General features: G+C 39.9%; 1 protein-coding gene across 1 annotated transcript in view; it reads right to left on the bottom strand.

The window, feature by feature from the left end:
* Positions 1-14449, bottom strand: part of ppp1r16b (protein phosphatase 1, regulatory subunit 16B) — a 101063-nt gene that overhangs the window by 4358 nt on the left and 82256 nt on the right. Inside the window, exons 6-10 of the mRNA XM_084348770.1 lie at positions 9978-10102; positions 2782-2907; positions 2197-2272; positions 1695-1824; positions 633-780 (exon numbers count right to left, since the gene is read on the bottom strand). Of these exons, the coding sequence (XP_084204896.1) occupies positions 633-780; positions 1695-1824; positions 2197-2272; positions 2782-2907; positions 9978-10102 (605 nt within the window). The remainder of the gene's footprint in view (positions 1-632; positions 781-1694; positions 1825-2196; positions 2273-2781; positions 2908-9977; positions 10103-14449) is intronic.

Here is a 14449-nt window from a genome sequence, read left to right as displayed (position 1 = left end):
TTTGGATGATTAAATACACGGAGGCCTGAGATCGCATAACTTTGATCTGGTGCCCAAGCTATCAAGCTTTATTACAATGAGATGTAAAGCCAATTTTTTTTTTTTTGCTACTACAAAGAAAGTTTCTCAGAAATCATTGTTCAGGAGCTCCTTTGTGATAAACTACTTCTACTTCAGATCATGACTTTACCTTAAAACCTTTAGATAATATGTTGCAGTAGTGATTGCAAAATGAAAGACAGCAGTATTTTCCAGTAGTGGAAAAACAACTGAATCTCTCTCCATGCCAAACTAAGTGACTTTGTGGCATTCTTATCTCTTGACTCTGCTGTTGGTGGAGGATTGTGTTTCACTTTTGTTTTCCGTTGTAGGCTCCTTCCTGTGTGACTGCTTTTGAGGAAACATCTTTAACTGTGATACACCTACACCAAAAACTGACATTTAGACTCCTGATGTGTGGGAGAGACGATCATTAACCCTGATAATAAAAAACGTATAAAAATATCTCGGTCAGGTCATCTGTGCAGGAAGTTAAAAAATACACTCAATTCTCAAATGGTTCAGTGCAACTATGTACAGTTTTTTATCTTCTTCTATAGAACATATAAAAGATGAATGATCTGAAGACTCACATGAACCACCTGGTTGATCTCCTGATCAGACTCTTTCTCTTTCTCATCCTCCTCCTCCCTCCCTCCCCTCCACACGATGGCCTCCGTCTCGTACTCCTTACGGCACAAGTTGTGTCTGTCCGACAGGCTCGCTCGCCGCACCACTTTTCTGTGGACACAGCAATTTCGAAATATGAATAAAGCATTTTCTAAACATGATTACAATTTATACAATACTTATTTCTACATTATACTGTCTGAAATTGCTTTCTTCAGAATGGGGAATTTTTAGACCAATGTTGGTGTGTAAATGACTTGTAGGTTGAAAACCTTTTGGAATTGGTCTCGTATACGCGACATGAGCTGCGACGGCTTCATCATAATCCCTGACCTTCAAAGTAAGTCCACTAAAAGTGCGAAAGTGTGAAAATATCGGGAGAGGGGCGAGAGAGAGAGAAGCAGCAAGGGAAAACGGCGTGTAGAGCAAAAATATTTTCAACCAGAGTGATAGTTTGAATTGTGGAAAGACAAACCAAGATGGTTTTAGTGAGTGTTATTAAATTCTATTCAGCTGTTTCTGGTTGAACAAAAAGGATTTCACGCTTTAAAGAAAGGTCCATCTCTGTAGGGATCCTTTCTGTATGTTGTCAGACACTTGCGTAGGATAACAATCTCAGCCTGAGTGGCAAAAACAAGCACTTTTAGTGGACAAAACTTTGACGGTGGAGGTTGCCCTTAAGGATTATGGTGCAGCAATTGCAGTCTGTGTCACGGCTGGATGTTTGATGCAGTCCACTGGATTAACCCCATAACTTTTGCACATGTGAGTCATTAATGCTACACAATATGCAAACATACGGCCCAGATTTTAAAATACCAGAATTTGAAGATTTGAATAGATTTGAAGATTAAGGGAGGCCGATCCAGACTTTGGAGCATTTACATTAGAAAAAATCATTTATAAAGCAGACTCAATCTTTGAAGACTGCAACGCTGCAGTGAGCCTAATCTGCTGATCTTTCCTGTCTTTTTGGATCACCACTTGTAGGAGCAGCAGTAACACCAGCAGATGTCAGCACTTACCCACGACTGCCTGCACTGGACGTTCGCCGACACAGTGAGGTCTTGTGTTTGAGCTGTGACTTCATGATAATGTCGTGTTTGTGTTTCAGGTCCAGCAGGATGGCTCTGAACTCCTCATCCTCACACAGATCTGAAAATGACGAAAGACGTCAGCTCCTTTTATAAATGAACCTGCTGCTCTCTTACAAATAAAAGAACAAAACCAGGATAATGAAAGGAATTTGCTGAGATTATTATCACCTTAGTGATGCCACTCGTCTCTCATAATGACTGTAAACACATACTTAAGTTGTAACAAGACTACCAAAGTGTAAAAGCTGATGGAAATAAAAGGTTTAGATTAGCTTTGACAAGATTGAAATCAGCATTTAACCACAATGAACCCACGATGTAAAACTATCGACTGAACAAGCTTGAAATGAGACCGTGCTGAGATAAGTCATTAGTTTTCTTCCCCTCCCGCCAGGTGTATTGATAAGAGAGTGTTGGGGTGGAAACATACCGATGGGGGTCTCCTCTAAGAAGGTCTTGGCATTGAGACTGGCTCCATGAGACACCAACAGCTCCGCCACATGCATCTGAAACAACGACAACAACGTCAATGGTAAATGACATTAACTGTTTTAAAAACCTTGCGCCTGTTGTCTTATCTGTTTCCTACGGAAGCCCTAAAGGGCCATGCATTCATACATTTTATTTCCTCCGTTTTCCCGTGATAACGAGTTAATTTCATTTGTTTTCTCAAGATCTCGAGCTATTATCTCGAAATAACAACTGCCGTTTTCTCGAGATAACAGGATAATTTTCTCGAGATCTCCAGATAACAAAACTTTGTTTTCCCGACATAACGATATAATTAATTGATTAAAAAGATATGTGACGTGGTGATCGATATGCTCCTGCTCCTCTGACATTGTTACACTGAATGATGTTTCCTGCAATGATTTAATATACTACACTATCGTTTTGTTTTCTCAAGATCTCGAGAAAACAAATGAACTCGTTATCACAGGAAAACATAAAATGTATGAATGCATGACCCTTTAGGGCTTCGGTAGGTTCCTGCTTCCTGTTATGTTTACCTTACCTGACCCCAGCACGCTGCAGCATGAAGAGGCTGCCATCCATCTGAATCTCTCAGGTCCATGCGAGCTCCCCCCTCCAGCAGCAGCTCTGCAGCCTGCACGTAGCCATTCGCAGCTGCGATGTGGAGCTGCAAGGGCAGAGGAAGAACAATAGATGGATTTCTCCAGTGCACTGGATTTGCTGTAGATTATTCTCAGTGCTTAAAATCCTGTGTGGATTTCACACTAAGGCCACGATTTAGATGCATAAGAATAATGTGCTACAAACGGCCTAAAAAATGCATAAGACATCAGATAACAGCATTCCAAGTTTGGGGATTCACTGGATGTTTTATCAAACCAGGTCCAAAACATTGTAAAAAGGCTCTGCCATCGTTTCAAGCTGATGTGTTCGGTCGTGCTGGAAAAGCTCAACCGTATTAACATCCAGAGATAAAGACTGATCCTGCTGGCCTGAGATGACCCACTCTGTTTGAGGGGACATTTATCAGGAGCTGAGAGTGAATCACTAACTTTTTTTCAGATCAAATCCATTCTGTCAGGATATTAACTCTACTCTTAACCTTTTAAACCTCTCTGAACCAGCGGTAGGCCAGTCAGTACAAACTCGCATTAAACAGCAGAAGTCACAATCCTTTAAGAGTTTAAAGTCTTTCATGACAAAGTTTCCAAAGATACCAGATGTGTCGCTGAGTTAGAAAACAGTGAAATGTCTATTCTTTGTTCCCACAGATGACATCTTCAGATTATTTACACAACCCCTGAAGAAATTCAATTTCCTTTCAAAACAGACAAAAACCCTGCTAAATATTCACATAGGAGACGCTGGAGACGGTGATAATTTGGCATTTTCGCTTGAAGAAATTCTTTAAGTGAATAATCAATTATTGATGCTGGTGCGACTAATTGGATAATTAATAAAGAGCTGCAGGAGCTGATACAAAATATGATCTTATCAGAGAGCGGAAAAATGATTTGAATAACCTCAAAGGTACTTCGTGGAGAAAAAGAAGGAGGAAACTGAACACGCTCAACTATAAAAGTGAGTTTCTTGAATGCTATGACTCATCTATCTACATTATGTTAGGGGGTTAATCATATGAATAACAACAACGATGAGCCTACTGCTCGCCCCAAGAGTTCAAACAAAACATGGTAGAGCATCATTTTGTTCTCACGCATCCTGGAGTACTCTCCCTGTTCATATGACACCAGCTGATCACTTTTAAATCACAGCTAAACACTTTCCTATATTGCACCGCCTACTCTGATCTAGAGTCTACATCTGTCTTTCCTTAGCTTTTTAAAATTGCCTTTGTTCTGTTTAATGTTTTGAATTCTTCAATTTGTTTAAATTGCTTTTTTGTGGGAGTACTAACTGTAATCTTTTATCTTTTACTATCCCTCGATTTAAACTGCATTTCTTGCGTTTTTCTTCTGCTTGTTTGAGGTGTGAATCTTTTCTCTTTTCATTTTTGCTGTATTCTCATCCACTACAGCACAGTGAACTGCTCTGATGTACGAAATGTGTTATACAAATACAATTGGCATTCCTTGCCTAGTGTTGTCTTGTGTTTTTGTCGGGGTTTTCACAGACATGTTCTTTTCCTGAGCGCTCTTCGCATGGGACCAGTATTACCAGGGGACCTCTTGTAATTTGTAATATTTGTGGAGGACGTCTGTGATGTTAATCCTGTGTGAATTACCTACCATGTTTCGTCAAGCACAGAGGTAATGTGATAATATTAGATTGGAGATTGTGTTTCTTTTAAAACATCCGTTTTCTGTCAGACGAATGAATAATTGATGAGTTTGAGCGTGGCTCATGCCTGCGAATCACTGAATCTGTCTGAGAAACACACACACTTGTCTAATGCCGGCCTTAATTCCATCTGCATCAGGAATGAAGCCTAACGATTTCTCAGCCTGGGTTTCTTTCATTGCCTTATCGATAAGCTTTCACCCCAATCAAACTCAAACATAACCAAACAGGCTCATTAGGAAGACTGTGAGGACTGATTTTGGACAACTGGTTACAACGTGAGCTTATACACGCTGGAGTGTTATTGAAGAGAGAGAGAACTGCTCACAATGTAAGATCCAACATTATTGATCCTCATGCGGAAATTAGGATGTGCTGAAACTGGCAGAGGAACATCACAGCCCTGTGCACTGCACGGGGCTCAGACACACACCAATTGTTATGGTGATTTTCATTATTTATAACAACTCAGTGGGATGAGTGAAACGCCAACACATGAGGATGGATGCAAAATGCCAAGAGAAACCAGGATTTGACAGAAAACAGAGTAGTTTATGTAAATAAAAGAAGTGATGAGTAAAAGGTAATTACAGGCAGCGTTTCTTTTTTACAAACTGCATCAGTTTCACAGCAAAAGCAGGAGAGGGAGTGCTGAATGTAAACAGAGAAAAATCCTCTAAATGCGTCAAGGTTTCTTTTAGAAGAAGCTTTTTCTGTGGCACTCTGTGAATGGAAACAACCTACAGTAAATGTGTTCAGCACAGCATGCGCTGTAATTGGAGAGCAGAATTTGAAGGCTGAATTCAGGCTCCTGTTATGTCAATTGCTCACTGATCTTCAAGTATGGGCAATATTAAAGTTGATGTTTATCTTAAGTGCTACCACAACACAGCATTTTTAAAGCACATCAGGAATGTTAAGGTCTGTCGGTTACTGGATTGCTTGTGTCTGTCTCTTTTTATTGCCTTTCAGCCGATGCTGAGCTTGAATTAGACCCACTGCTGCAGGGAAACGTCTCGTAGGTACTCTGCTAATGGACGATTTGTTGCTTTTGTTACCGAAACACTAAAAACAAATTCAGGTGTCTGTATTTTTTTGCACAAACACAGCATCTCCACAAATTCATAGTCTCCTCACTGACTTAAATCTAAGTTTCTTAACAGGTGTTTAGTTCTGTGAATCCTTCTGTGGCTCCGAGGGAGCTGCAGGAAATCTGACAAACTGCCTCAAACCATGTCACCTGGGTCAAAAAGTGACGATAAGAGGCCAGTATACTCAGTCAGAATTAATTGCTGGCGTTGTCAGTGATGCATTGAGCTAAATGTTAATGTCAGCATGCTAACATGATGGTGTTCAGCAGGTCATGTTTCCCCTCTTAGTTCAGCCACAGGCGTTATAAGAGAGGAGACAAACCACTTAAAGCATTTTGAAAAGACAAGTCTGTAACACCCGAGATGGCGGCTGCGTGACACAAGTCCCGCCTCTTACCCCCAAAAACCAATCGTGTATTTTATCACAGCTGACCTGGAAAACATATCAGCCAATCGTGTTGTTGTACAGAGTTGAGATTCACAACAATTTCAGTTGTTGACACATTTCACTCAAAAGCAAAAATGTTATCTTCAGGGTTTGGCTCGAGGACAAGTCAGCAGACCATCAAAGTCACTGTTGAGATATTTCCATCTTGACAAAAGCGGTGGCAAAACTGACGTAACCGTCCCTACAGCCACGCTGCTAGCATCACAAATGGAAAAATCATAAGCTTAATTACATCGGCATAGTGATCTGCCTGTGTTTCGACAGAGCATTTCAGTTTCCTCTCACAATATCACTGGCAGCCTGTCTGGGGTGTAACCTGCCTCTTGTCCAAAGCACGCTGGGATAAGCGCTCTCTGTCTTATCCAGTTTTTGGCCAACAGTCAAAAGACGTGCCCTTTAGGTGAACTGGAAAAACTGCCAGTAGGAGTGATGGCGAGGGTGTTTGGGTCTGTCTATGTGAGTTAGCCCTGAGAGGGAGTGTTTAGTATCTCCCCTGTGACTGAGCAGGATAAGTGTATTAAGAGGAAGGATACATGATTTGACTTTACTACAAATAATCACTAAAAACACCGATTTTTACAACGTTTTTGATGAGAATTGATCATTTGGTACCTACTCTGTTTATCCACAGTGAGTTTACCTACACCTTACCTATACCTATACCTACTGTATATAAATCGTCAAATAAACTGTTCAGCTTCACAGTGGGTTTGATCAACGCACTAGCAATCACAAGAAGAGATGAAAATCATTGTTCGTGCACATCCAGACAAGGACACAAAATGCATTTCAGTGGAAAACAAAAGATTAACCTTACATAACTTCCTATCAGTTCCAGGTCTCTTCCTGTCTTCTTTGCCAGAGATTTTAATAAGGCATGCTCTAGTTTGCTTCATCATGCTCGAATGAAGATTAACAGGACGCATAAAGCAGGGGGACAAGCAGCTCAATCAGACAATCTGTTGTAAGACTTTAAAGCTTAGCAGGGTTATTTTGGGCTACTACCATGTAATGTCCCCTAGCTATTTTCATCCAGTGATCTGTCACTGTGTTTCCTCGGCATAGCTAAATCCCTGATACATAATAAAGACTTCATTAAGTCATCTGACATCGTACGCGCTCAGGAAATTATTCACTCGCAATTTTTTCTGCTTTTTAATACCTCAGTGGACTGAACTCCTAAACAAAACAAATTCAGTGATGACTCTATTAGGTAATACTGAAACAAATGACTAATCTCTAATGCATCTGACGTTACGTGGAGGGTTTTTCAGTCTTAGTTGTGGCCTAAAAAGGTGCACAACAACAAGGGCACTTGAGTATTGAGTGGAAGTAAAGCAATTTATGAGCCATGATCCTTCTAGGAGCAGTATCCACAGGCTAACAAGGGACAGTTCAAGACTGTACTGAGACACTAATACATGAACAAATCATGCAAAAAGCCCCCAAGTGGTCTCTTTGGTGTCCAGGCTATAGTCCAGCAGAACAATAATAATAATAATGAGCTTTTATTTCTATAGCACCTTTTAAAAAAAGAGCTAGAAGATGCTTCAAAAAATACATTTCAATGTAATATAGGTGCAAAGCTAGCAAAGCATAGAGAAGTAAAAGAAAATAAAATGCAACAAAATCAGAGAAGTCGAGTCGAGTCGAGTCTACGGGTTTGTGGAGCTGAACGATCTCAGTGGCGAAATGAATATATAGAAAAATCAAAGATGAAAACATGAGTCAGTCGCAGCAGTCAATGAATTTGTCAGCACGACAGATGAAAGCATGGGATCTTTAAGAGATTTCGGGCTGTCTTGCATGTCTCCTTTCTGACTCATGGAAAGAAAACCTTCAGAATACACATTAAGATGTATTTTAGTGTAGAGTTTTGTTCTGACAATGTTTGCATATTCAAACATTTCAGAAAACTTATAATGCAAAAAAAATAACTATCTTAATGGAAGTAGTCAACTGGTTAAGCAGCTTCTTTGCTTCAATTCATCATTCTGAAGTAAACACTGACTTCACAGTGTAACGGCTATAGAAAAATGACAATATGTGCACATACAGGGGTTCACACCTCGCTTTCACTATTGTTTTCGGTCTGCCACCGGGATGGATTTTCCATGGACTATAGATTCCTATGTCAAACTTGTGTCAAGCTGTATGGATGTGTCTGTTTTACTGCCTTATCGATTGCAAACCTACAGCAGCTTTGTGTATCAAGAATGTGTTTCATCTAAATGTTGTTATACCACAGGAATCTTCTTTGAAAGCTTTTTTTGTTTAATCATTAATTTTTATCTTTGAAGTTTCAAGTCCAGTCATCTCTCATTAATATTGTTTTTAAGTCTAAGCTTCAAGGTGGTTTATTAGTTTCATGGTGGATTATGTTTTATTTCAGAAAGCCGTGACCGTCTCACTCACCAGCTAGAATCAGAAAAGGCTTAATTAAGTATATGTGTGTACAGTTTTGACTCTGGTTTACATCGCTCTCAGTGTACAACACAAAAACAGACACCGCCAGGAGCAAGGACAACAAAAACTGAGCAAAAAAGATAAATAAATGATAAAAAATAAAGAATTGTGAATATTCAGGACTACAAGTCAACCATCCTGTGTGTTGTAAACAGTACAAGCAGTGAAAAGAAGCAATAAGTTTATGCTTTCTGGCTTTTAGCTTTTATCATCTTCACTCTCTTCTCATAACTGTTTTTCCTGAAAGCATAAATATGAATTACATGTTGATTCTCAATCGTTGTTTTTGATTCATGACTGCACGTCTCTCTGCTCCTCACAAACACGTCACTCACATCGGCATTAATATATTTATTTGAAAATCATACAGCTGATTTGCCTTTAAGAAGATTATAATGAGTCTCTAAATGCCTGATTAGCTTTCAGCTCTTCTACAGCCTCATGAGCCGGCGTTGCAGAGCACATAATCATTAACAGGTGAATCTATAATAAAGACAGTCCCTTGAATATTTATGCAAACATTTAATTTTTTCCTCTCCCAGTGCAGACCTGCGGTGCTTGATAATTTGATAAGCGTGTGTTTCTGCAGCAGTTTCTTTTCTTTTTTCAAAGAAAACACACCCATTACAGCTTAAACTCTAGACAGAATCTGTTGGCTTGCAGGGAGCTGGGGTGGTGTTACTTATCCCTGTTATCTCCTTCAGGCGTTTGGTCACGTGTGTCCATATGTGTGTGTGTGTGGTTGCGCACGTGTGTAGCTCATCTTGCACACTACTGGAAACCATTAGACAAATATTCTGCACATGTATTACCCTTAAGGACATCTTGTGGTTGCTGTATTGACAATTTTCGAAAAGCTTTTTTACTGATAAATCTGTTTTCTATCAATATTAAAGGGTAACGCCACCTATTTTACGCATTAAAATGTGTTAACTCAGGGCGTACTACTGCATATGTCTAAAAAGTACTGGAGGCAATTTATCAGAGAACATGCAGCTTCCCCTGGAGCCACAAAAGACTTTTTACTAGTTTTATCACCAAAAAAAAAAAAACTTGGCTAAAGGTGAGCTTTAAGCTTACGCTACTACTATATAACAAATGGTAGCATTTATGTACAATATTGTACATGGTTCCTTCAAAAAGGATAATTCAAATAAATAAATATACACACATAATGCTAGTCATCTTGCATGCATTTTACTGTTTGTGTTTTATACATTGTTCTGTTTTGTTTTCATCCTGTACTGTTCCCTTCTTTATAAAGAAACAAACTCAAACTTTGCTTGTACTGTTTTAATGGTTCGTCTGATGCTTTGTTAGAGAAGCGACATTTCGATTCAGCTGTATTTTTTTTAACAACAACAAAAAAGCCATCACTTGGCTTGTTTTAAAGTGAGTTTGAGTCGATACGAACAAAGCAGAAAGTTTTACCAGCGTGGCTCCCTGTGAGTCCTGCTGGTTCACCTCCTCTCCCTGTCTCAGCAGCTCCTGAATGTCTCCCAGCATCTTCCTCTCCGTTGACGCTCGTGTCTCGTTGATCATCTCCTGGGTGATGCCTGTCAATCAAATACAAGCGGAACCGCAGTGTTAATGACAGGGGAGGCAGTTTTCTCCCGAGGGCCGTCATACGTAACTGAAGCATGTTGACAGGGCAGTTTATTACTGATCTGAAGGACATGGGCGGACAGAGATGCAGCTCCGAGACACAATATAATGCTGGTACACATAAAACCTTGTGTTTTTATAGAGAGAATCTCGCTTTTTGTTTTGACAGGTTTGTTAAATTACACCAAAGCTTTTCTATGAGAAACAGTTCATGGATTCCACAATAAAAACATTGTCAGCAGGTATTGAAAGTTTAAGATTTCAAGGGAAATGATAAAGTGTTAAAGGGACAGCAGCAGACACTCATTTTTGTTGTGTTGCAGTGATCAATAATGGGGACAATGAGCCAACAAGTCATGGAAATGAAAATTATGTTAATGGTTACAGGAACTTTGAGATAATTATTTCAAAGTTTTTAACTTGGGTGCAAGTTGTCAGAATAATACAGATCTGCCTCGTGTACTTTAAATATCTTTAAGAAATTAATTGACTGCTTTGTCTCAATGAGAAGTATCTTTCATGCACATCCATGCTGATTTTCCTTGGCAAAGACCTTTGTGGTGTTTGGCCCAGTTGAAGCTCAGGTGAGTCTGTCTGTCACAGCTACTCTAAATTCCTCCTCTAATCCAGCGCCCTGCAGCCAGCCTGGACTCAATACTGTGACCGCCACACTTGACTTCTTCTCCAACAGCTCAGCAGTAATGTAGCGTACTCTCGGGCAAACGTAAAGAAATGTCAGGTTCACTATAATGAAAACAGGCTGTCAGTCAGAGCCGTGACACTTACAATCCAACAATGTGTGACCGAATATGTGAGTTATACTTGAAGGACGAACGAGGTGAAAAGCTACAATGAATCAGCTCAAGTGTTGTGGATGTGAATAGGATTACATTACTTTATTAAAAAAGAAAGATTATAATTTATTTGTCATATGAAAAGGTTAATTATCCTTCTAATGATGGTTGAGATTCATCACTTAGTTAATTGAAAGAAAATGTGAAACATATGCTGGTTCCAGGTTTTGAACACCTCACTGGACAAAAGAAGCAATCTGAAGTTACATTTTATAGACTATATAATATAGGGGTGTAGTTAAAACAAACTCAAACTTTGATTGCACTGTTTTTATGGTCTGATGTTTTGTAAGAGAAGAGACATGTCGATCCAGCTTTATTTATTTTTTTATAGATAAAAAAAGAGAGAAAAGCTATCAGTCGGCTTGTTTTAAATTAAAATTGGAAGGGAAGAGTCGATACAGGGGCGTCACAATCCAACAAAGTCCTGATTCGATTCGATTTAAAAACTTTCAGCACTGACAGCTATTGTATGCCATTGTTAGACTAAGACATTCTTCAAAATCAGATAAGAGCAGTGCAAATAAAAAGAATAAAAGCAATTCAAGGACGATAGAAGAGGAGGTTGTGAAAATATATGGCAGCTGGTTAATCACTAATAAAAATAATCAATAGTTGTAGCCCTGAATCCTGGAGGACAATCCCCTGAAACTGGGCACTTTTACTTGAAATTAAAAGCAGTAGACAGGCATCACCCCACTGTGCTCATGTTATTGACAGTATTTCACCCCTACAACCTTTTCTTGTGCCACAGACTCATAAAATGGACCTTGGCGAGCGAAGCTGAAGGCAAATCTATTCCATCAGCAAACACGCCGGCCTCCAGCCCGCCATTTTAAAGTCAAACTCCTGTTTCAGTGTCACACTCTCGTGGCCCGCACTGACATGTGATGGCCTGTGGTTGTGATGGAGGTGCTTGAAAAGTTGCGAGGAAGGTAAAGTGGTGTTTCTCTCTGCATTCACAATCAGAATCCCAGCCGGAGGGCGTTTAAAGGCGCAGGGATCAGGACGATGACAGTCCCCCTTTGTCAGCTTAAATGAAATGCATCCCTGCGGCTAATACGGTCTTCTGTGTTTTCTGCTCTTTCTGTTGGCAAGCATGAGTCTCTCTGGTGCTAATCTCACAAATTTTACTTGCTTGTTTCTGTCATATTTTGATTTAGCTACAGTGACGCCTCACAGCTTAGCAATGCCCCGAAGGAGTAGAGAGAAAAAAACACGTCGGATAACAAAACATGAGCCTTAAAGTGAAAATCTAACTGAGCAGCCAACAGTAGTCTGCTGAACAACAATACTTAACTAACAAATCCACATCTGCGAACATATATAAAACCGTGGCCATCTTCTCACACAGGACATCTGGTGAAGCAAACCTCTCAAAAAAACTGAAAACAAAAGATGTAGTTTGAAATAGATGTGACCTGACATGAAGTTTTTTAAGAGTCACGTTCACCGTCATCCTTCCCCTTCCCTCTGACGGATCAACCGATGTGTACTTGAAGTTGTAGTGACAGTTGACCGAATGGAAACGCACCGTGAAGCGAAATTACTGAACGTGTCGGAAATCTTCGGATAAAGCAAGTACACAACTCAACAAATATTCATTTTATCCTTCATGTCAAACCAACTCTGTGTATCTACTACGGAGAAGATGATTGCTGACAATCAAGAAGTCAAAACTTCTCTTAAAATATTCATTAACTCTGAAAAGATTGAGTCTTGAATTCAGCATATTCTGTAGGAGTTTGCTTGATTGACAGTCGTACCAGTGAGCTTTGCTGATTGGGATAAACTCAACCCATTTTAATTCTACTCATGCTTCCTTCCTTTTCCACCAAATACTGTAGCTCCAGAAAGTGCAAAGATGACAGAGAGCAATAAATAAATTAGGACTGCAGTTCAGGGTTGTTTTCATTTTATATTCATCTCTTGACTATTGTATCTATTACTACCTGGAGCCCAATGTTATGTCTGCAGATGTCTTGTTTTGTCCAACCACCAGTCAAAACCTTAACTATATATTCCATTTACTGTGATATAAATCAGAGAAGAGCAGCAAACCCTCACTTTTGCACAACTGGGACCAACCAGTATTTGGTATTTTTGCTCAACAGATCACATCAATTAATTAAACGACACTTTAAATGAGAACTAAATCAAATCTTATCAAATATTTTACTTTAGAAGTGTGTGTGTGACATTGACGCTGCAGCCCTGTTTATCAAAAGTCTCTGATCTTTAACTGTAATTATTTATCCCTGCATCACTGCGAGCACAGATCAACATCAGCCGTGTTGGTAACTACTCTGCAGTCTCACCGGTTCAATTCCTGCAGCATGTCTCAGATGCACTGTGCTCTACAGGGGAGGATGAAGGAAGAGTCAGATCAGTCGATGCTGCACATGAAGCGCCGTCTGTGTGCGCTTGTGTGTTTTCTGTGTGTGTGTCGCTGTTCCCAACCCCGCGGCGTCTCTGGAGAGGGGAGTCTTATCCGGCGGTGCTGTGCTGAGAACATTACGGGAGCAATTAGCAGTGCCGCGCTCCCTTTGATCGGCTTAATAATCATTCTTCTCACCTACTGTACCGATATCTGCATTCTGCGGCTTGAGAGACCCTATTGTAAGCTGAGAACCTCATTTTCGACGGTTTCCCTCTCCAAGCCCCCTCTCACCCTCTCTCTCCCCCTCTGTCTGTCTGTCTGTCTGTGTGGGTTTCCAATTTAGTCTCATATCCAGGATGAAACCCACACGACATGTTGTCATGTGCCCCTTTTTTTCCCTCGTTAAACTATCACAATCATTAACCCTGCACTTGTTTACAACACGGCATTTATCATAACAGGGCGTTTTCTGACCTTTAATTATAGGCAAATATGACTGAGCACTCATGATGCTCTCCAGCAGCTTCCACACATTTCTCTGCTGTTTACCACCGAGCAGCTCCACTGAAGCATTCAAGGTTTTACCATTACGCCGAAGGGCAACTTGATTAAGGAAAATTCCAGTATTTTTTAACCTTTTCATTTCTTGCTACTTCTCTAGCATGTACACTAGGCTTGGAAATATCCAAAATGTTATAATCACAAAATTGTCTACACACCCTAAATCAATAGGAACACACAGCCTCATACATGTAAAGAAACTGGTGTGCAAAGAAGAAAGGACTAGTTTAGCTCGCAGTAAGTTTCCCCGAAAGCAGGCAGCCAAAGTGAAAACGTAACCTCTAGGTTTTGTTCCAGAAGAAAGAAAACACACTGACACTAACAACATTACTAATGACAAATCCAGCCTTTGAAAGGAACTTTCTCTTGTTTGTTAAAATACAATCTAACTTCTGTGTTTATTTAAAGAAGACCTATTATGCTTTTTCGTTTATTTCCTTTCCTTCAGTGTTTTATATTCATGTGGATGTAAAAGAGAGTGGAAGTTAAAAAAGGCCAAGGTC

Source organism: Pagrus pagrus (genome assembly GCF_965226575.1).
Source record: "Pagrus pagrus genome assembly, chromosome: 3".
Lineage (NCBI taxonomy): Eukaryota > Metazoa > Chordata > Actinopteri > Spariformes > Sparidae > Pagrus > Pagrus pagrus.
Note: the sequence above shows the minus strand (reverse complement) of the source record. Positions and strands in the feature narration are given on the sequence as shown.